Source organism: Microcaecilia unicolor, chromosome 3 (assembly GCF_901765095.1).
Source record: "Microcaecilia unicolor chromosome 3, aMicUni1.1, whole genome shotgun sequence".
NCBI lineage: Eukaryota > Metazoa > Chordata > Amphibia > Gymnophiona > Siphonopidae > Microcaecilia > Microcaecilia unicolor.
This window is the reverse complement of record NC_044033.1, coordinates 210,901,728-210,925,125: the sequence shown is the minus strand read 5'-3', so window position 1 is coordinate 210,925,125 and position 23,398 is coordinate 210,901,728. Positions and strand designations below refer to the sequence as shown.

The window sequence follows — 23,398 nt, the reverse complement described above, 5'->3', positions numbered from 1 at the left end:
CTTGCCTCCGTTTCAGGTGGGACACGTATTTGGAGATTTTTCATGTCCTATTTGACAAAAATTATAAAAATCGATGGATGTGAGGAGGGTGGCTATCTTGAGTTTCTCAGAAAGCCTAAAACTCCCAAAATGCATTGCAAGTGACATCATAATGTAAATGACAAATGGGGACATCACATACAGGGGTAAAGAAACAGCAGTGGAGATACTAATTTTTTACGGCTGTATTGATTAGGCAGAAGCTGATATCGTGGTAGTGGATAACTAGAAACTACTTTCAAGAAAGAAAAGCCTGCACAGTTGAGACACACAGTGAAACAGTGGTTCCCAAACTGAGAGTTGGAACTCCAAATGGATTCCAAAGGGTGGGTGGGTCACAAAAAAGGGCTGCTTCCCCTTTACTTGGACCTATTATCGGTATAGGCAGGTCATTATGGGGCCTGTGAGTTGGTGAACACTCACAGGCCCTGCCCCCTCCTCTGCGAGCTTCCTGTTAGACCCAGAAACGCAGGCAGAATACCAGTGTCCCAGTACAGCCTGGCACAGGGTCTTGTGCTGACCGCTACTACCTTTGTAGTGTGTGTGTGTGTGGGGGGGGGGGGGGGGGGGTAGAGAAAGGAATAGGATAGATGGAACAGGGTAACATACAGATAAAGACCTCTACGGTCCATCCAGTCTGCCCAACAAGATTAACTCATTTTAATGGCATGTGATACTTTATATGTATACCTGAGTTTGGATTTGGGCCTTGGCCTTTCTCAGGGCACAGACCGTAAAAGTCTGCCCAGCCTTGTTCTGTGAACTTTCCGTACTCTGTCCTGTTCACGTTACGAATCAGGGCGTGATTAGGACCGTAGAAATTTAGAGTCTGCCCCGTAACGGTTTTACCACCACTAATCTACACTAAGATTACGCTAGGATCCAGCGTAGTGCGGGGGTCTATTTGGTTTCTTAATCATCTGGGGTCACATTAATTTTTAATGGAGTCTCATACTGGATAAAAACCTGGGAAGTACGTGACACAGTGACAGAAACCCTTACTTATGTCTGTCCGGAACAAATAACTTCCAGAAGTGCCACTTAAAATGGACGGCAACAATCAAAACTGAGAAATCCAAAGCAGCAAGAGACAGAGGAACTGCCTCCAGACACGTAATAAGTACACCCCTTGCTCGGGAGCACCATTTGTAGTTTGCAGATTTAATCAGCAGCAACTGACCTGTGCCACTTTATTTTTCTTCCCTTCTCTTTTTTCTCCATCCTCTCTGCTGCTGGCCTGCAGATTTCTTCCCAGCATGCTACAAGCCAACAGAAGAGCAAGGAAAGCCAAAGGGTTAAGAGCAGCAGAGACTTACAGGACAGGACCCAGTGCCCAAAGCGATGCCCCAGATGTGCAAGCCACACGCGGCACAACTTCTCTACCTTCCTTTCCCTGCCTCCTTAGGATCTCATCTTCATCGCTCTCCTCTTCCCCATCGCTCCGGACTACGCTGTTTGCCTGTAGGTGATTATAGCTCTGTCAGTGTCCAAGAAAAGCCATTTTACAGACAGTGTTATCCGATACAAAATAAACAAGGTCCTGGCATGACAGATCTAGGGATAATAACTGACAGATTTATCTCCTTCATTCATTGACACTCAGTGGTGGCCCAACTCAGTTAGTTACAGATTGTCTATTTGAGAATTTCTACCTGTTTTCCTTTCACTTTCCTCTGACTCTTCTTCTTGTTGTCTGCCTCTACCTCCGTATCCTGTAAAAATATAATTTGAAAAGGTCAGAACAAAAATCCCAAAGATACAGACCTGTGTCCTATCACTCAAAAAACTGTTTTACAAAGCTGGCGGTGGCTCTGAATGTTCAACTAATAGAAAATGAGTTGGCTGGCAGAAGACTACCTTTTTCATTATTACCATCAGAGCGAGAATTAAACTATATTCCAATATTTATACTTAATTTCAAGCGCTCACATGAGATGAGAGAGAAAAAAACCCTCATACGTTTACCCACAGGCTTGTATTGAACTTAGAGAAATTTTTCTTTTGAACATTTGTCATGGGTATAAGCACCTGCTGTTCTGTTAGCGCAGAATTTTGCTGGAAAAGTGCATGTATAGATCACATTTCAAATCTTTGCATACGCTTTCTTTCCCAACACCAAAATAGTTGAGTAAGAGCATTTTTCAATGCTTTGGAGCTAATTCAATTTTTACATACCACTGACTCTATGCTTCTCTGTTTTTAATCCTTTTTTTTTTTTTTTTTTTTAAACAAAGTTTACATGTACATTTTTGTTTTATTTTGTAACCCTACCAGAGAGCAAGCTATTAGGGACGGGTGGAATTAAACTGTTAACATCAACAAAAAGTACACCCTCCAGAACACCTGCTGTCACTGTGGCTAGAATACATGCATACTTTGGAAAACAAAACATACAAATGTTGAGGGAAAGGCAATTTTCAGATAGCCGATTTACATGTGTACAACATTTTACCTGCACATCACCTTGAACTGCTCTCAAAATGTACATATGGGTTCAAATCTATTTTTAGATGGTGTTAAAAGCCACATTGAGAGGTCCTGGAGAGCTCAATGTGGAGAGTCCCATGAACCCCAGACTCAGGGAGTAACGTGCTTCTGCACCTAGATGACCCATATGACAGGTTCAGCAACTAGAGGACTCAACCTTTGGCTTTACTTTTGCCATTTCCTTTTTGCCCTTCTTGCTCTGCTTCTGATCCACATTGTCATCTTCCCCATCAGAGGCTTCCTGGCAAATAAAGAGATGAGTCAGCAGTGGCCCCATTCTAGAACAGCCTCTAAGTACCCACCTGTTCACACCCCCTTAGGTGAATAGTCCTACTATTTCCCTATTGTCAGGACCTTTACCTGGGATCTGGACAAAGCTGGCTTTTGCAGGATGTTTTTTAAATTTATTATTTAAGCATTTCTACCCATTTTCCAATTAGTATTGTTTCAATGTGGCTTACGCTGGAACAAGGGAGATACAATAAAAGGGAATAACATGGGTCCCGTTTCCCCTTATTCCACTGAGCACTATCCTGTAACAGATACCGTGATCCTAGTGAACCACATGCATTTCAAATTAAGGGCTGTTAAAAATCCACCAGGAAATGTTCAGCATCCTCCCTCTTTCTTCCTTTGCAACTGTGTGTTTGATCTTACTTGCTGCTTCTTGCCCTTGTTGGGTTTGGCTGGTTTTCTCTCCTCTTCGTCTTCCTCCTCTTCCTCACTCTGGTCCTGGCTCAGGGCAGCAAAGATATTCCCTCCCTAAAGGAACCAGGTGGGAAAATCAGATAAAGCACCTCTGCACAACTGGTGGGCTGACAGCAGAGACTGAGAAACAAACCGGCCCACCTACTTGGTAGATTTCAACCTTGTGACTTAAAATGGAAGCCGCTTTTCCCTGGATGCACACAAAGGCTGCAATACTTGGCATACACCAATTCCACTTCTGTATTACTGGAGGCATATTTTCAAAGAACTTTGGGAGGCTAAGTTCCATAGGTTTCTATGGAACTTTGGGAGGCTAAGTGCTTTGAAAATGAGCCTCATAATCTCTCTTGTACCTACATGGAGACCCTGGCAGAAACCATGTTCTCAACAGTGCCACTCATCAGCTCACACAGAATAGGATTCAACTGGGCTGAAAGGGCGCCTCCCCATCTACCCACCCTGCACAGCCTGATTTCCCATACAGCAATGTTTGTGCTGCTATCCAACTGGGATAATACCTGCTTTGTAGTTCTAATCTGCTGATGGGGGGATACATTGTTTTTTTTTTTTTTTTTTTTGCTGCAGCAATAGCACTGCTCTCTTAGGGCCAGATTGTTTGACATTTGCAGGCCCATCCTCAACATGTCAGGAAGCAGTTTTAAAAAGTTTCAGTTATACAGAAAGCATTGCTCCTTGATATGTGGGTATCCAAACATTACACAAAGGGGTCTTCCCACTACTACTGCTGAAATCAACCTGCTCCTCCTCCCTCTAATAATCCAGACCTTTCATAAAAGGTATTGACCTTACCTTCTTTTTCTTCCCCGCTTTGGTGACAGGTGCAGACACTGAAGAGAAAAAGATAGCTTCTCAGTAAGCAAACCAGAGAATAAAGTTAGAAACAACCCACTTGTTCATTAATCCATAAAAACTTTCAAATTGTATCATGAGCCAAGCCCTACATTCTTTTAAACCCAAATGGATGCAAAAATAAGATAAAGCAATATAAAAAATAAATGAATTAAAATTATATGGATTTTGACAAAGGGGTGTGAACTGCAATCATACCATTTGTAGGTCTTCAAGTAACAACCCTCTCAGCATATGGAAAGTGTTAGAACATTCTTTTTGAAATTTAAAAAGACAGTCACTCAACCCCTCCCGCTTCCCCTTACAGTTGAAATGCTTTAAACTGTAAAACCCACTGAGGGGAGGAGCTACCACTACAGGAGAGAGAGAGCGCACATATGCCCAGAGAATTTTCTAAACCTTCTGGCTTTGGAAGAGCTGGCCCAATCTGCTTCCATCAGGATGTCACCCATATTTATTTAAAAAATATATTCTGCTCAATCTTAGAATTCTTGGCAGATTACAATAATAGCACATAATCTCCTACATACACACAATATCCAACATAGAATACTGAGTAACACATAACGTAACCCATATGCCTGACCGATTTATTCTGCTGTTCAAGAACCTGCACTACAGCTTCAATTGCTGGTGAAATGGAGAAATTAGATCTTACCTGCTAATTTGCTTTCCTTAGTCCTCCGGACCGGACCGGACCAGGATTGGACTGATGGGTTGTGCTCGCCTACCAGCAGGTGGAGACTGAGAAAAACTCTGACTCTAGAGAGCCAATAGGAGCCCTGGCCATGTGACCTTAGCCTCAGTATTTGAATAACAAAGCAGGAAAGAAAGAAAGAAAGACCATCTGTGCCGTATGGAATCCTAGCAGCCACAAAGCACTCGGCAATGCCAAGTATCAGAGCTCACCACAACTCTTACCAGAGAAGTGGTATGGCTCCCGATTTGTACTACAGCTCACCAGCAACTCTCACCAGAGAGTGGTATGGCTCCCTTGTCTTATAGCTCACCAGCAACTCCTACCAGAGAAGTGGTATGGCTCACTCTCACCAGAGAAGTGGTATGGCTCACTTAAAGTTTCACATATATATACTAGCATGGCTTACTTAAAGGTTCACATATATATATACCAGCAATTGGGTACCCCAGCAACTCTCACCAGAGAAGTGGTATGTCCCTTTTGTAGGAAAGCTCAACACCAGCAACTCCTACCAGAGAAGTGGTATGGCTCACTTGAATTAGAACTCACCAGCAACTCTCAGCACAGAAGTGCCTAAGGACCTCAAAGTTCTATACATATATAGATATATAAATATATACATACATATATAGATAGATATATAAATACATACATACACATATATTCCAGCAACTGAACCTACCAGCAACTCCGACCAGAGACGTGGCATGGTCCACTTAAAGTTCTATCTATGTACAAGCTACTTTTTTTTTTTTAATACCCCGTTGAAAAAGTGACAAAATATGGGAGGGGCCTGGTCCGGTCCGGAGGGACTAAAGGAAAGCAAATTAGCAGGTAAGATCTAATTTCTCCTTCCTTAGCGTCCCTCCGGACCGGACCAGGATTGGACTGATGGGAAGTACAAAGCAGTAACCTTAAGGGAGGGACCCTTTCAAACCCCTAAGCATCTCCGAGTTGCATAGATCATACTCCTGGCGACAATGAACATGTAGAGTGTATATCAATCAAAAGAGAATGAAGATAAGCTCAAAATGGCACCGTACAAAATGTGCACCTAGTGCACCAAAATCGCTGTGCGAAGGAAAGAACCCCGCTTCTCAAGATGGAGCATATGTTATAACACTCTCAGGAAATGGTCCCCCAGTGAGTAGACAATAGAAGGTATGAATTCCTTAATACGTCGAGATATAGTGAGGCCGAAACAACGGCAACCTTACCTTGACTAGAAGTACCAAAAGGAAGGACCAAATAGCTTGTAACAGCTCTCTAAATATATAAGATCTGTTTTAATATGTAAAGCATATATAAAGCATATAATTTCCTGTGATCTTGAACGCCAGTACAAGAGTCCAGACCAGTAAGAAAAAAGTGATTGGAAAAGATGAAAAATGGGAAACTAAGGTAGAGTGAAAAAGAAATACCCAGGTGAAGAAGTACCTCTTACCTAGACGTACTAGCTGATTGGAAAAAAAGAAAACCTGTATGAGAGAAACTTGCAGTCCTGACCCTGCTAGCTGAAGCCATGGCTACTAACAACAGTGTCTGAAAGGAGAAAGAAACCTTAAAGGAAACAAGATGATTTTGAATTATCGTGCGAAGAAGAATAACACCCTGTCCCTCTGACAATGTCACTAAGGCACAGAGGCTAAAAGCTGAGAAGAGAATACTGCAACTACAAAAGATGCCATCCTGCTTAGCAAGGCTGAATGCCTGTCCCAGACTGAGAGCATGCACCAGCCTGAGCAAGAGAGAAACAAAGAGGCCGGACTGGGGAAGAGAGAAGGTCCTCTAGAGAAAACCCCCTCGGCTCCATAAAAAGTCAAGATGACAACCTAAAGGCAGCCTGGTATATCTGCAAGGAAAAAAAATAAAAAAAAACATAAGGGTTACGCCCCTGAGATCCAAATATCTAAGCGAAATGGCCGACCTGAAGAGAAGGCCACCATGCCAGAAGGGGATGGCATGCTACAGGGCTGGTCAGATGGTAGATCCATACAAATGACTCCCCTGAATAAAACAGACATCAGCCATGAAATAAAACCAAACGTCAGTGCGGATGTGAACCCACCTAGGAGGCAGGACGATTAGAGTCAGAGTGAGAACCGAAGCTGGGCCTCCCCGATGACATCTCACCTGCACTGTTCGCTAGATTACCCCTTAGGCAGCTTACAGAGAAAAGTGAAAACATGCAAAAATAAATGACATACATGTCAATCATGTAAAGGGGGGCACATGCAAGCCCTGTAAAGAACAGAATGACCAGATAGTAGAACTGTCCGAGGAAAGGATGTACCTTCAATACACAAGAAGACCAGAGACCTACCAGGGGCCTCAATATGTAGCCTAAGAAGGCAACAGACCTACCAGGAGACCGAAGACCATTCTGAAAGAACATAAGCTAGAAACAGTCCTGCCAGAGAGCAGGATTGAGTCTTTGAAGTAACCTAAGATGATAACAGTCCTATGAGAGTACAGAAAGAGCATTCCAGACTAACATAACATGGCAACAATGCTGACCAAAGACAGAGTGCTCAGAATAAAATGCTAGCCCTCAGGGATACCTCCTTGCTCCGAGAGCGACTGACAGTCCCCTAGTTGCAAAGTAAAGAGACCACATGGTAGTCCTGGAAGTAACAACCAAATGCCAGGAGGAATGTCCTACTCAACTAATGCTGACAAGAAGAGCAGCAGTCCTCGGGGAAAAAAACAAAGGAAGCTGCAATGCTTCAGAAACACTCAAAAAGATAAAGAGCACGGGAGTGCAGCTCATGAGACTGCAAAGGCAATTGCCCAGGGAAAAAACCTTGCAACTAGGTCGCATGTAACCCCAAAATATTGTGGAGACTGCAAAATATTTAGACGACTCTTGACCACCAGTACTAGGCATCCTGAGAACCATAAAAATTGCACTTCTCGGTCTGCGACTTGCTGACGTTGTCGACAAGAGGTTTTTTTGTTGTTTTGTTTTTTTAAATAGCTAGCTGACCTCGCCATGAGTGAAGAAGAATCTCCCCTTTTCTGAGGGGTAGCATAACTATGATGAACTTTAGAGACTGGAAAACAGTGTTGTGAAGGGACATTATTGCGCATTGTGAGCTGGTCACCCTTCCAGGACCCAGCCCGGCGGACCCTGCTTAGCTTCCTTCACACCGGGCTCTATCCTTCTCAGAAACTCTCCTAAGAGAAATATGCAGAAAAGTTGTATCAAAAAATGTGCTGCCCGAAGCTTCACTATGGATCGAAGGCTTTCATGAAAAAGACTTGAGACTTTGAGAGCGCTCTTGACAGCACTTAGAATTGAAATAGGAGGAAGGAAAATTCCTTCTTAGGAACTAGGTTCTTGTGATAAAGATTTGAGACATTGAGAGTGCGCATGACGGCAGTGAGATTCCAAATAGGAGGAAGGGAGATCCATTCTTAGGAACTAGAAATTAAAATTGCATTCGGAAGAATCAAGAGAGAAAATGGTCTAAGATCCAAGAGTCTATGTAGGGAGACCCCTACTTCACATGCCTTGCCGTGAGAGCGATAGAGAAAGGAGGCGAAATGAAAAGCATAACCATCTAAAAATAAAACCGCAAGAACTCCTGGACAGAGGAAATAAGAAGATGACTGTCATGTAAGAGTAGCCTGCAACTATGATAACATCCTTACTGCCCCCATGCCTGTGGAAGAACAAACGTATAGCTAACATATAGGAAATATCCTGGTATGGAAAGCAACCTTTCGAAAAATGCTACCTATAACAAAAAAAACACAACTGTGAACTACCTTCCCACAGTCACATTGGAGCCGACTCTGTGGGTGCTTGAGCACCCCCGATATTGAGAAAACTCATGTATATGTCCAGGGAGGGGTCATTTTCATTGGACTTAGCACCCCCCAATAATTTTGAAAAGTTGGCTCCTAGCCCACAGACAAACGCCACCCGAGATTATAAAGAAACAAACATCAAACAGGGCTGGCCAAGTAATGTATATATAGTGGGACACAGACATACAGGAGTCCCAGAAAGAGAAATAAATTACTAAAACTGGGACCTGCACCCAGTTCTGTAGCCCACCTTTTGATGCTGCTTTTAACTCCTAACCCTTATTCACTCTGTTCAGGACCCTTATTTTAAACCTGCTCACTTTAAAATCTCCTTATCTCTTGTTTGTTCTGTCTGACCTAATGAGATTGTAAGATCTGAGGAGCAGGGACTGTCTCTTCATATTCAAGTGTACAGCGCTGCGTTTTTCTAGTAGCGCTTTAGAAATGATAAATAGTAGTCGTAGCAGCTTCAGAGACTGTAGTGCTGACTATTAGGCTACAGCAACCAACTACTCAACATTAAAAACATAAAAAGCAAAGAAATGACCCCCCTAAAGAACATAGGCGACTCCTGAGAAAGATCAGCCCCAAACGGCCCGAAGACGGCGAACGAGAAAGTCCCGACGCACCCCCCCAGCGGCGCACAATATTTACAGGAGCCGGAAGAGGAGATCCCCGACGCTGGCAATACAGCGCGTCTCAGCTTCTTCGGACATGACGGTAACGCGCGTGCACGCGCGTACCCGATTCGCGCCAAAATCTCTTTTTTTTTTTTTTTTTAAGCCCTGCTCCGCCGAACAAACCGCTAAGGGAAGAACACAAACGGCAGTGCTAAATAAAATACAGCGCAACTCAGAGGGCTGAAAACAAAATGCTGCCGCTTACCTCTTTTTTTATTTTTTACACAGCTGACTCACAGCATTCCATGCAATCAAACGGAGCTGTCTGCTCATTCAGGTCATTCACCTAAACTCCTCCAAATTACTGCTGCCGTCTTTTTTTTTTTTTTGAACCAGCTAGATAATATATAGACAACCTAAAACAGCAACCAGAGCTGCCTGCTTGTTAAAAGGTAATGGGGAAACTCTGCTGAAGAGTAATAGAACAACACATACTGTCCTGCTCGTTAGAAGCCGGGGATGTAGCTTGCTCCTTAAAAATGCTTATAAGAATTTAAACTTTCTATAGTGGCTGCCTCTCCCAAAGACATACACCTTTCTAAACAAAGGGTAGTCCTTCCCAGCTATGTATGGGAGATGGGGAGGAAGGGGGGAGGGACCCGGAGACATCCGAGTTTGACACCCCCAGAGGCTGTAAAAGAAAGGAAAAGAAGTCCCTACCTGACCAGCGTCTAACAGAGAATTCCTAGGCACAGAAGAAGAGGTAGCAATGTTGTTCTTATTGTAAACCTCTAAAAGAGAAAGAGAGAGACTAATGGGCTCGCTTCCTACCTGCTGGGAGACTGAGAAAATACTGAGGCTAAGGTCACATGGCCAGGGCTCCTATTGGCTCTCTAGAGTCAGAGTTTTTCTCAGTCTCCACCTGCTGGTAGGCGAGCACAACCCATCAGTCCAATCCTGGTCCGGTCCGGAGGGACGCTAAGGAAAGCAGGATAAACACCAAGTTACAGTTTGACTTTATTCTTGACCAGTAATGACCTGATGGCTAATGCTCTGCCCCTCTCTTCTGCCATCCTCACCTTGCTCTTCCTCTTCGTCACTGGGCTGAACCGAGAGTTTCTTTAGTTTCTCCATCACTTCCTGCTCTTCCTCCTCCTCTTTCTTCTTCTTCTCATCTTTTCTCTTGTCCCGTTTCTTCTTCTACAGGCAGGGAACAGAATGGAGAGGTTTTAGCCTTGTCTCTGGCTGCTAATCTCTCCCCAGAATCCTGCCACATTGCTGCTACTTACTCGGAAAGTTTGATGACAATGAAAAGGCGTGTGATCGGCAGTCAACAGAAACGGCAGATTCTGTACAGACCCTTTCCGTTTTCCTGCCCAACAAATCAGGGTCTCATTCTCCCCTCTCTCTAGAAAGCTACTGTACACCCCCTTCCCATCTGTTATTATCTGCTATTGAGATGGACATGGAGGATGCCACCGACTACCCCAGGATTAATAGCATAGAACATTGCTACTAATTGGGTTTCTGCCAGGTACCATGACCTTGATTGGCCATCGTTTGAAGCAGGATAATGGGCTAGATAGACCATTAGTCTGACCCAGTATGGCTATTCTTATGTCTTTATCTTTTTCCCTTATCCCCTGTGTAAGTAGAGGGTAGCAGCATCCTCCAAGACAGACTTCTGCTCTGAGAGCCCAAGTCTGTCTTGATCTTAGGGAATATAAGTGCTACCAAAGTCTCCTGAATCAGAAATGGACTCCATTGTTTCTCACCACACACTTCCCTGCCCCCCCCCCCCCCCCCCCCCCCCCACCCTTCACAGTGCAGAGCTTTTAACTCTGGTCAGATGACCTGGTTCTACTTAAGGAATTTTTATAGGTTTGAAACTAGCTAGGTGCAAGGCAGTTACTCAAGGAAGGACTCTAGCATATGCATGGAGGGACATACTCTTTTACCTGTTGTTGCTGTTGCTCCTTTTCTTTGGCAATAATCTCTTCCTCAATGGCTTGCTTGTTGTCAGTTGCCAGCTCCTCAAAGAACTATCAAATGATGGGCCATGGAAATCAGGAAAAAGGTCAGAGAATGTTGCATAATAGCACATCTTTTCCCTGCGCTACTACCCAGTGTCTCATAACACCTCAGCTGTCACATTCACGTTCCATCACAATGCTTCTCCCATATACCACACCACCACATGCACATTTCCCACAGCCATCACAGATTCTCCCTCTCATACATGTACCACATCACAGCCACTGTCTCTCAGTGGCTGCTTTTCTCATGCACGACACCTACCCAGGGAAAACCCTTCCCCCTGTCCGAAGGTCCAGTTTGAGTCCTTACCGACTTCTTTCCTTTCTTGTCCTTCTTCCCCTTCTTTACTAATTTATCTACAAAGAAAAGAACATTACTCAGTTCTTGAATGCACCTGTGACAGGGCAAAGTAGAAGGACAGAAACTTTTCATTGCCATCCTCAACCTTCACCACCACAAAATTTATTTATTTTGATATTTATACCTCACATTATCCCAAACATAGTCGGGTTCAATGTGGCTTACAATAAACAAAATAACAAAGTAAGAGCAGAGTAGCACAAATAAGATACAAATAAGAACTAAATAATAAAACCATTGATGGACAGTTACAGTGCTAAACATGATCCTAGAAATGTTCTTCCTATGCTTTTGGCAAGCAAATGCTCAGCATTTCTTCTGCTTGATCTTCCCTGCCCAAACACAGTCTACATATCACTGTCTCACAGAGCCTCTGAAAGTTTTTTTTTTTTTTGGTCAAATGCTTAACACCGTGAGAATGCCTAAAGTTGGGAAAACTTTTCAAACTATATGGAAAGTGGAATGTTAGAAGGGGCTACTCATCACCATGGGAGTAAGCACAGGTTAGACCTAGCATTCTCAACCCAGTCCTCGGAATACAACCAGTCAGTCGGGTCTTTGGGATACCCACAATGAAAATGCATGCAAATCTCTCTCATGCATATTCTCTATACGGAAAACCTGACTGGCTAAGTATGTCCCGAGGACTGGGCTGAGAACCACTGGGTTAGATACATCTGTTTAGGACGATACAGGGGATCCTGCCTACAGGCAGGGTATGGTTTAGACCAGAGGCCCCTAAACTATGGTCTGCTGTAGAATACCATCTGTTCACCATGCAGCTTAGATTATGGGTGCTTAAGATGCTGGGAAACAGAATAAGGATGGTAACTCCGGGAAAGAAGGAAGTGCAAGAGATAATACTGCCCTACAAAGACTGTGAAGGAAGTGGCAATGGCAATACTGGTTCAATGCAGACAGTAAGAAAGTCTGTAGCACGAAAGCACAGCAGGGATCCTGTGAATGATAATGCAGCTGGAAAGGATACAAGTAGAACCGAATATGAGAAATAAAAGGACTGAGGGGGTAAAGAGGCTGGAAGGAGAGAGGATAGGAGAAGGCAGCAGAATGATGAAGGCTGGAATGGGTAGGTTAAAAACAGCACAGCAGTGACACCCCAAATGATGTAGCAGCTAGAAAGGGGTAGGACAAAGAGTAAGAAAAAAAGGAGACTGTAGGAGAATATAAGAAGTTAAAACAAACAGAGTATCAGCATTCAAAATAGCATAAGACCATTGGAGATGGCATAAAATTAAAAGTCTCCGTAAGGGTTTACAGGCAATCCCACCTAGTCCCCAACCAGTCAACCAGGGGTGCACAAACTCGCCGCCCCCTCCTAACAGAGACAGATGGGACAAAATGACAGAGGAAAGCCTTGACAAAATCCTAAGAGACTTTCAACCGACTACCTGCTCCCTCGATCCCTGCCCAAAGACAGTACAGCAGGCAAGTATGGGCCTTATAGAAGGCGTCACAAAAATTGTGAACACCTCTCTCTCTAATGGGCAACTACCAACATCATTAAAATGGCAGTGGTTAGGGGGGAGGGGGGGATAAACATGGGGGGGGGGGGGGGGGGAAATTTGTATAGTGACTGGAGTTATGACATGGATAATTTGTAATGGTCTTTTTTCATAGCATACTCTGTATTAGCTCTGTTACTATTAATAAAAAGATTTAAATAATTGCACCAAAGGAATACAATGCCTGACATGGCAATTAAAGCCTTTTATTTCTCCTAAAAAAAAAAAAAATGGAAGTGGTTCGCCCTCTGCTGAAGAAAAACAACCTTGACCAGAACAAACTTGAAAGTTATCAGCCAGTATCCAAAATCCCGTTTCTAGGGAAACTCGGAGAACAAACAGTCTGTGTTCAACTTAATGATTGGCTAGATCCATGTCAATTTGGATTCAGACCCGGTTATGGAACAGAAACTGTCCTCGTATCCCTGCTAGATGATCTTCACAGAAACGTCTCGATGTTAGTACTGCTAGATTTCTCAGCAGCTTTTGACACTGTGGATCATGATATCTTGCTAGCACGACTGACAGAAACAGGTATCAATAAAATAGTACTTGCCTGGATCAGATCCTATCTATCAGACAGGCAACAATCCATAATGTTTGGCAGCATGGGCACTGACCTGCGGGGTACCACAAGGATTGATACTGTCACATATTCTGTTCAATATCTACCTCAAGCCACTAGCTGAGCTGATTCGGTCAATGGACACTCGGTTCTACATCTCCACGGATGATGTGCAGCTACTCATACCTATTGAAACTGACTACAGCCGTGAACAAACTTTGCTTGAACCCAAGTAAAACCAAGCTTCTCTGGGTCCCTACAACAAGTGGATACATACTTGCCATCAAAATCCCTTTTGGGAAGTTCAAACTCCCCTCAATTGAAGACAAGGTCTCTATATCATGCAATGAGCGAAATCCAAATTGATGCATGTCTAATATATTATGGCATTCCAGAAAATCTTATAGATGTTCACAGACCAGCTTCTCAATAAGTTTGGCAATGAAGGGTAATGAAGATATCAGCCTACAGTTTACAACCATATTTGGATCTAAAGAAGGATTCTTCAATACTGGTAGAGAGGTGTGGTAGCTGTGTTAGTCCACTTTTAAAGGTAATCAACATCAATAGAAATAAAACAAAATAAAACATGGAAAAGAAAACAAGATGATACCTTTTTTATTAAAGCTAATCAAGAAATGTATTAAGGTATCACCTTATTTTCTTTTCCATGTTTTATTTCTATTGATTACCTTCCATAATAGTTGGACTACAAATTATAAACCTGATTTTTCAACTAAAAATTTTAAAGCTTTAATAATAGATGGATGACAATCTAGAGGACAAAACTAAGCATGCTGTTTTGCAGGGAAAATGTATCTAAAGAACAAGGAGGCGCAAATTTTTACAGATACCTTTCCCTAGGCTAAGCCCATAACAAAAGTACCCATAGACTTGGCACCTATCTGCAGCCATTTGAAAACTGCCCACTCTGGGTGGAGAAGTAATTTGGTAAGTAGGCAACTAGGTGAAAGGTCCTAAAAGATGCCTATTTTATAGTTAATTCAAGTATTTCTTGAAAAAAATAAAAGTACTTTCACTTTTTTCACTATTATGCACTATGAATGTTGGACGCTTTCCAAAAATACTAGGACTAGGGGGCATGCGATGAAACTACAGTGTAGTAAATTTAAAACAAATCGGAGAAAATATTTCTTCACCCAACGCATAATTAAACTCTGGAATTCGTTGCCGAAGAACGTGGTGAAGGCGGTTAGCTTGGCAGAGTTTAAAAAGGGGTTAGACGGTTTCCTAAAGGACAAGTCCATAAACCACTACTAAATGGACTTGGGAAAAATCCACAATTCCAGGAACCACACGTATAGAATGTTTGTATGTTTGGGAAGCTCGCCAGGTGCCCTTGGCCTGGATTGGCCGCTGTCGTGGACAGGATGCTGGGTTCGATGGACCCTTGGTCTTTTCCCAGTGTGGCATTACTTATGTACTTATGAAGCTCCTCCTTTGTGTCTGAGTCTGATAAATTGGTCTGATAGAGTGACCTTGTATATGGGCCAGAAAGGTAAAATTATGTATCATACCTGATAATTTTCTTTCCATTAATCATAGCAGATCAATCCATAGACTGGTGGGTTGTGTCCATCTACCAGCAGGTGGAGATAGAGAGCAATCCTTTTCCCTCCCTATATGTGGTCATGTGCTGCCGGAAACTCCTCAGTATGTCGATATCAAAGCTCCATCTGCAGGACTCAGCACTTAGAGAATTACACCCACAAAGGGACACTCTGCCCAGCTCACCACCACCGAAACGGGGGAGGGGAATCAACCCAGCTCATCCCCACACAAGTGGGGGAGGGGAATCCGTCCAGCTCATCCCCGCGGAGTGGAGGAGGGACACCACACCTGCCGATGCAGGGGGATCTGGCTTATCCTGCAACCGCGGGAGGTGCTGACTGACCCTAACACCGCCGAAGCAGGAAGGGTACAAAGCTGCCCTACAGCCGCACGAAGCGGGAGGGAGCGCCGGCAGAATTTAGGTCTCAATCCAGCACCGTAAAACGGAGGGGAGAGGAATGCAGCAGCTCACTGTAACACAAAATTGTCTCAACTCCTGAAGAATCCAATGGAAAAGACTTGAACACGAAGTCCTCCTGAACAGGAACTGAAGACTAAACTTGAACCTGAAATGCAACCAGAATATAAACAGTACAGATATCTGGGAGGGGCTATGGATTGATCGGCTATGATTAATGGAAAGAAAATTATCAGGTATGATACATAATTTTACCTTCCATATCATCATGCCGATCAATCCATAGACTGGTGGGATGTACCGAAGCAGTACTCACCCAGGGCGGGACATAGAAATCCCTGACCGCAACACTGAAGCTCCAAACCAGGCCTCCGCCCAAGCAGCCACAGTCAAGCGGTAATGTCTGGAGAAGGTATGAGCCGATGCCCAAGTTGCCGCCCTACAAATCTCTTCCAAGGAGACGGACCCGGCCTCTGCCATCGAGGCCGCCTGTGCTCTAGTGGAGTGAGCCTTCAGCTGGATAGGCGGCACCTTCCCCGCGGCCACATAAGCCGCTATAATGGTTTCCTTGACCCATCGTGCCACTGTAGGCTTGGCAGCCTGCAGACCCTTACGAGGACCTGCGAACAGCACAAACATATGATCCGACTTCTGGAAATCATTGGTCACTTCCAAGTATCTGATGATGACTCGTCTCACATCTAGATATTTGAGAGCAGAGCACTCCTCTGGGTAGTCCTCCCTACGAAAGAAGGGTAGACAGAGCTGCTGATTCACATGGAAGCGAGAAACAATCTTGGGCAGGAAGGAAGGCACTGTGCGAATAGACACTCCTGCCTCAGTGAACTGCAGAAAGGGCTCCTGACATGAGAGCGCCTGGAGCTCAGAAACTCTTCTGGCTGAAGTGATAGCCACCAAAAAGACTGCTTTCAACGTCAGGTCTTTCAGAGATGCCCTCGACAAGGGTTCACAAGGCGGCTTCTGCAAGGCTCTTAGCACCAGATTGAGATTCCACACAAGTACCACTGAGTGCAGAGGAGGGCGCAGGTGATTAACTCCCTTGAGAAAATGTACCACATCTGGCTGCGAGGCCAGCGAAGCACCCTTCAGGTGACCCCTGAAGCAAGCAAGAGCCGCTACCTGGACCTTAAGGGAACTGAGCGACAGGCCATTTTCCAGACCTTCTTGCAGGAACGCCAATACTGAAGAAATTGGAGCAGTGAAGGGAGAAAGTGAGCCTGCCTCACACCACGATGCAAAGGTACGCCAAACCCTGGCGTAAGCAGTAGAAGTAGAGCGCTTCCTCGCTCTCAGCATAGTGGCGATGACCTTGTCTGAGAAGCCCTTCTTCCTCAGACGCTGCCGCTCAATAGCCAGGCCGAAAGACCAAAGGGGGAGGGATCCTCCATTACCACGGGACCCTGATGCAACAGGCACCGCTCCGCTGGCAGCTGCAGAGGGCCGTCCACTGAGAGCCTGATCAAGCCCGCATACCAGGGACGTCTGGGCCAATCCGGACTCACCAGGATTATCTGGCCCGGATGCTTTGCCACCCGGCCTAGCACCCTGCCCAACATGGGCCAAGGCGGTAACACATAGAGAAGCTCCTGTGTCGGCCACTGTTGGAGAAGAGCATCTACTCCCAGAGATCGAGGGTCCTGTCCTCTGCTGAAAAAGCGCGGCACTTGGCAATTGGCTGATGACGCCCTCAGATCTAGGCTCGGCTGGCCCCAGCGCTTCGTGATGTCCAAGAAGGCCTGAGCAGTATTCATGACTCCTGCAATGTGGGCCGACAGCTGTTCCAGGTTTGCTTCCGCCTACAGGCATAGCTTCATGGCCTCCTTGGCTAGAGGGGTGCTCATGGTACCTCCCTGGCGATTGACATAGGCCACAGCCGTGGCATTGTCCGACCGGACCCGTACTGGCTTCAGCGCCAGGACCGGGAGAAACTCCAAAGGCGCCAACCGAATGGCTCTGAGTTCCAGGAGGTTGATAGACCACTTTGCCTCTGCAGGGGACCAGAGCCCCTACGCTGTCCTTCCCAAGTAGTGGGCTCCCCAGCCCGTCAAAGAGGCGTCCGCCGTGACGACAACCCACTCCGGGGTCATAAGAGGCATTCCTGTGGACAGCTTGTCTGGCCTCAGCCACCAGCTGAGCGCCTTGCGCACCGCTGGATCCAAGGGAAGGCACACAGCGTAATCCTCCGAGACTGGAGTCCATCGCTGCAGCAGAGAGAGCTGTATAGGTCTCATATGGGCACTGGCCCAGGGCACTACTTCCATCGTGGCCGACATAGAGCCCAACAGCTGCACATAGTCCCAAGCCCGAAGAGGAGAGGCTGCTAGGAACTTGTCCACCTAAGCCTGAAGCTTGACAATCCGATTGTCTGGCAGGAACACTCTGCCCACTTGGGAGTCGAATCGAACGCCCAGATACTCCAGGGACTGAGTCGGGCGCAGCTGGCTTTTCTCCCAGTTGATGATCCACCCCAGGGAGCTCAAAAGAGCAATCACCCGGTCTGAAGCTCTGCCGCACTCTGCATAAGAGGGGGCTCGGATCAACCAGTCGTCCAGATAAGGATGGACTTGTACTCCTTTCTTGCGTAGGAAGGCCGCGATGACCACCATTACTTTGGAGAAGGTCTGCGGAGCAGTAGCCAACCCGAACCGGAGGGCTCTGAACTGGAAGTGTCGGCTCAGAACTGCAAAACGCAGAAAGCGTTGATGAGGAGGCCAGATGGGAATATGCAAGTAAGCTTCCTTGATGTCCAAGGATGCCAGGAACTCCCCTGCCTGCACTGCCGCTATAATAGAGCGGAGAGTCTCCATCCGGAAGTGCCGAACTTACAAGGCCCGATTGACCCCTTTGAGGTCGAGGATAGGCCGGACAGAACCTCCTTTCTTTGGTACCTCAAAGTAAATGGAGTAACGTCCCTTGCCAAGCTGATCTTCTGGCACTGGAACGACCGCACCCAGGCGGATCAGATTGTCCAAAGTCTGCTGCACTGCCACAGCTTTGACTGGAGACTTGCAGGGAGAGTGCACAAACTTGTCTCTTAAGGGTCGGCAGAACTGTAGCTTGTAGCCGTCTCTGATGACTTCCAGCACCCAAGCGTCTGAAGTTACCCCGGTCCACTCGCCCAGAAACGAGGATAGGCGTCCTCCAATCTGCTCTGGGCCATGGACCAGCGCCCTGTCAATGGGTACGAGACCCTGGGGGAGGACCGGAGGAGGCACCTCCGGGACGGCGGTCTCTGCGAAAGGAATGCTGCTTGGGGGAGAAGTTCCTTATGAAGGAAAAGGGGGCAGAGGAGCCCGACTTGCCCGGCCGATACTGACGGGCTTCCTGAAACCGTCCTTTGGAGGAACCGGGGCGGGCACCACTGGCCCGAGTCCTGACCTCCGGTAACCTCTTGCCCTTAGACGTGCCGAGATCGGTCACAATCTTGTCCAGCTCAACCCCAAAGAGCAGCTTGCCTTTAAAAGGCAACTTAAGCCAGGCAAGACTTAGAGGCATGGTCAGCAGACCAATGCTTTAGCCAAAGCCACCGCCGTGCTGAGACTGTATGAGCCATACCTTTAGCCGAGGCTCTCAAGACATCATACAGCAAGTCTGCCAAGTAGGCCAAGCCCGATTCCAGGGCTGGCCAATCAGCCCTCAAGGAAGGATCCGAGGGGGAAGCCTGCTGCACCAGTGTCAGGCACGCCCTGGCCACATAGAAGCCGCAAATTGAGGCCTGCAAACTTAAAGCAGCCGCCTCGAAGGACGACTTTAAAGCCGCCTCCAATCTCCTGTCTTGGGCGTCCTTTAGGGCTGTGCCACCTTCCACCGGCAACGCCGTTTTCTTAGTCACCGCAGTGATTAAAGAATTCACGGTAGGCCCAGAAAGGCCTCCCGTTCAGCTTCAGGCAGAGGATAGAGGCGGGACATAGCCCTAGCCACTTTAAGGCTCGCTTCTGGGAAATCCCAATGAGCCGAAATCAAGGTGTGCATGGCTTCATGCACGTGGAAGGTTCTAGGCGGGCGCTTCGTCCCCAGCATAATGGCAGAGCCAACAGAGGCTGAGGGAGAGACGTCCTCCGAAGAGGAAATCGTCAAAATGCTCCTGGCCTGCACTAACAGGTTGGGCAAATCCTCTGAGCGAAAGATCCGTGCTGCAGAGGGGTCATCCGCTCCATCCGAGCGGGAATCCGTCTCCTCCAAGGAATCCCCAAAGGACCGTTGGGAGAACTCAGATATGCTGCCCTCATCTACATCAGAGGAGACAGAGTCCTCTAGGGCCTGGAAGGCCACCCAAGGGCGTTTGCTTCCGGAGGCCTCAACCCCTTTATCAGAGGGGGGAGCCGGGGCAGCGTTTAGCATAAGAAAAGCCTGATGCATCAGCAAAAGAACTCAGGGGAGAACCCCCTAGACTGTGCACTTCTGCCGCCTGGGGCACGGCCCTAGACACACCCTCAACCGGCGCTCGCAAGAGCGGGGGGGGGGGGGGGGGGGGGGAACATGCTGCGCATCCAAAATGGCGTCCGGCACGAAACTCCGAGGAGCCACGCGGAAAGAACGGCGCTTAACTTTTGCTGCTTTCTTGCCGTCACCCGAACAAGGGCGACCATAGCATTAACGTCTCCCACCTCGAGGGCGGCCCAAAAAGAAGCCGTCCGAGCAGAGTGGCCGGCCAAAATGGGGGGGGGGGGGGGGGTGCAAGCAACGGGGGATGGGCGCTTATGGCGGGAAAAAACCGCCGCACCGGAGGAAGAACCGGGACACTGACCGGAATCCAAACTGACACCCAAACAAAGGCGAGTCAGGCTTTGAAACCCCCGCATCCCCGCTAGACGCACACACGCGGTCCAGGGAGCGAATCTTCGCGCCCTCACCCTCCGATGCCATAAGCCACGTGGAGACCGAACGGGGAACCCCCTGCCCGCTATAAAAGGTAAAATTACCTGCTTCTCGCTCCGAGCTGTAACGAACTGGTGTCCCAGTGAGCAGCTGCAATAAACGCTGATATAAACGTTGAAATAAACGTCCTTAAAGGACGATCAAACATTTTTTTTTTTTAACGGAGCCAGCGGGAGGGGGGAGAAAAGGAAGGACCTGGCACCACCAGGTTTGCACTTGCTCAAGAAGGAGACCTAGCCAGAGCTGCTGCTGTGTGTGACCACCACCTGCTCAGATAGAGAACATACTGTGGAGTTTCCGGCAGCACATGACCACATATAGGGAGGCAAAAGGATTGCTCTCTATCTCCACCTGCTGGTAGATGGACACAACCCACCAGTCTATTGATTGATCGGCATGATGATATGGAACTGTGTTTTTTCCTGATGTGCACAGAGAAACCCAGAAGATTCAAGTCTTCTCTGGATCTCTTCCCACAACTTCCAGAAAATGTTGGTGAATTTTTTCTGCAATTTCCAGTAAAGTGTTTGGTTAAATTTCATAATGTTACATATGTATTCTATGACCCAATATATTTAAAACTTTCTTGCCAATAAATTTTCTTTGCAGTTGGTGAATGTACCCACTTAAGAGGTATGGTACACTCTGGTATTAAGATAGTCATTTTTGTTTAGATAATAAGCTTTTAAAAGGTTTTTTTCTAATATCTAATTTTTGTGAGATCCTTTTTCATATCTTTCTAATTTCTGTGTTCAGATCCTATATTATTATATTGCTTGCTCTTTAATTAGTTTTCCTTTTTACAGAATGGAAGGTATTTTCTTTCCTATTTACTGTACAAGTTGTTAATTACATATATTATATATGCAGGTACTTTCTCTGTTCCTAGTGGGCTTACAGTCTAGGTTTTGTACCTGGGGCGCTGGAGGGTTAGGTAACAGGGTCACAAGGAGCTGCAGTGGTAATTGAGCCCAGTTCCTCAGCCTACTGCACTAACCATTAGGCAATGATACTCCCTCACTGTTTGTATCCTTGTTTCTCTGGACATACACAATGAACACACATTTGTACACACCAGAAGAAATGTTTACAAATCTTATTCATGCTAATTGGACATACCCTGAAAACCTGACTGGTTGGGTGTGCCCAAGGAGTAGCTTATCTGGCTTATTGCTTATGAATTTATCCACCAGAAACATATCCAGACTTTTTTTTTTTTTTCAAACAACTATAATTCTAGGCTTGATAAATGCCACCAATTATCTGATGACTACATGAAAATTGTTTTGTTTTTCAAATATGATTCAAGCTACTGCTACTTAACTTCATAAACATCCTCTAATAAATAACTCTTGCTTCACCCTGAGGTGATTTTTTTTAAACCTCTATCACCTTAGTACAGCCAGTCTAGCAGGGCTCAAAATAATAGCAGCAAAATATATCTACACAAACCCCCTTTCACAGCTTCTAGCTTACCCCGTTCCAGAAGGAAGATTTTAGGTCAGTACTAAATTTCTGTTGCCTCACCCTGATGCATTACGAGATCTGCAGCAATGATTCCAATGAGTAGAAAGGTACTACAAATACCACACTGCTTTGGGATGGAAGTTTAAAACCAAGAAATGGCCAAAAAATCTCTCTCCAGGAAATTGGTAACTTGGCATCTCTGCCCCCTCCACATATTCATGAATTAGCAAACTCTTTCCCAGAAATGCCAAGTTAATCTGTGGCCAACCTGGAGATTGAGAGAGTCCTGGATTTCTAACCATCTCATCCTAGTGCATTATGGGACTTGCAGCAACGATTTCAATAGGCTGGATTAGTCACTACACATCTCACATTGCTTTGGGATGTCAGTTCAAAACCAGGCCTGGCCAAAAAGTCTTCAGCCTGGAACTGGATAACCTGACATCTCTTCAATCACCGTCATGGCCCCAGTGAAAGTGTTCAATTTAGAAAAAAAATAATAATGGATAATCTCAGATGCTTTCCAAAGCCGGTGCCAAGTAACCAATTTGGGACATTTCTGACCATTCCATCCAGGTGCATTATGGGCCTTGCAGCACCGATTTCAATGGGCAGAATCAGGCACTACAAATCCCAGGCTGCTTTGGGATGTAAATTCAAAACCAGGACTAGCCAAAAAGTCTCCAGCCTGGGACTAGGTACCATGACACCTCCACATTCCTCTCTACCAAGGCCATGATTTACAGAACTTTTCATCACTCTCTCCCCGACAGAGAGGCAGACCAGGCCCCAAGTGTTACTCTGGCTGGGAATACCTCAGTGCTGAGAACAGAGGCCAGGGCCTGGCCGCTCCTCCCACGGAAATACCTACTAGTTTAACTGACATGAAAATTATTTCTACGTCCTCTCTGAGTTACATGTCTTTCTCTCTCTAGATATATTTTACTTTTAGTTAAACCTCTGCAAACTCGCTGCGTGCCCGCTCATGACGGGATGTCACTCTAGGCCAGGCTCCCTTCTCACCGTCTCCGCCCGTCGCCGGGGCTCTGGAGCTCTGGTCCCTCTCCTCGTCTTCCAGCCATTCCTCGCCGGCCGGCTGCTGTTTCACTTTCCCACCCTTCGGCATCTGCCCTGAGGTGGAGGAGTCGCCGCGCGCTCCGTCAAACCCGGCAACTGTCACAACGCGAGCCGCTGCCACCGGAATCACGTGCTCCCCCTGCTCCGAGCGGCGAGAAAAGAAAAAAAAAAAAAAAGAATAGCGCGCAGGCGCAGCTCCACCCACTCACCCCTCCCCTCTCAAGTCACTGAGTCTTTAGGCTA

At 46.2% G+C, this 23,398-nt stretch overlaps 1 protein-coding gene across 1 annotated transcript in view; it reads right to left on the bottom strand.

The window, feature by feature from the left end:
* Positions 1 to 23,318, bottom strand: part of ABCF1 (ATP binding cassette subfamily F member 1) — a 66,209-nt gene extending 42,891 nt beyond the window's left edge. Inside the window, 10 exon segments of the mRNA XM_030197378.1 lie at positions 1,220 to 1,300; positions 1,424 to 1,498; positions 1,692 to 1,751; positions 2,684 to 2,767; positions 3,184 to 3,288; positions 4,045 to 4,082; positions 10,317 to 10,437; positions 11,196 to 11,279; positions 11,584 to 11,630; positions 23,102 to 23,318. Of these exon segments, the coding sequence (XP_030053238.1) occupies positions 1,220 to 1,300; positions 1,424 to 1,498; positions 1,692 to 1,751; positions 2,684 to 2,767; positions 3,184 to 3,288; positions 4,045 to 4,082; positions 10,317 to 10,437; positions 11,196 to 11,279; positions 11,584 to 11,630; positions 23,102 to 23,204 (798 nt within the window). The 5' untranslated portion in view covers positions 23,205 to 23,318.
* Between the last annotated feature and the right edge of the window lie 80 nt (positions 23,319 to 23,398).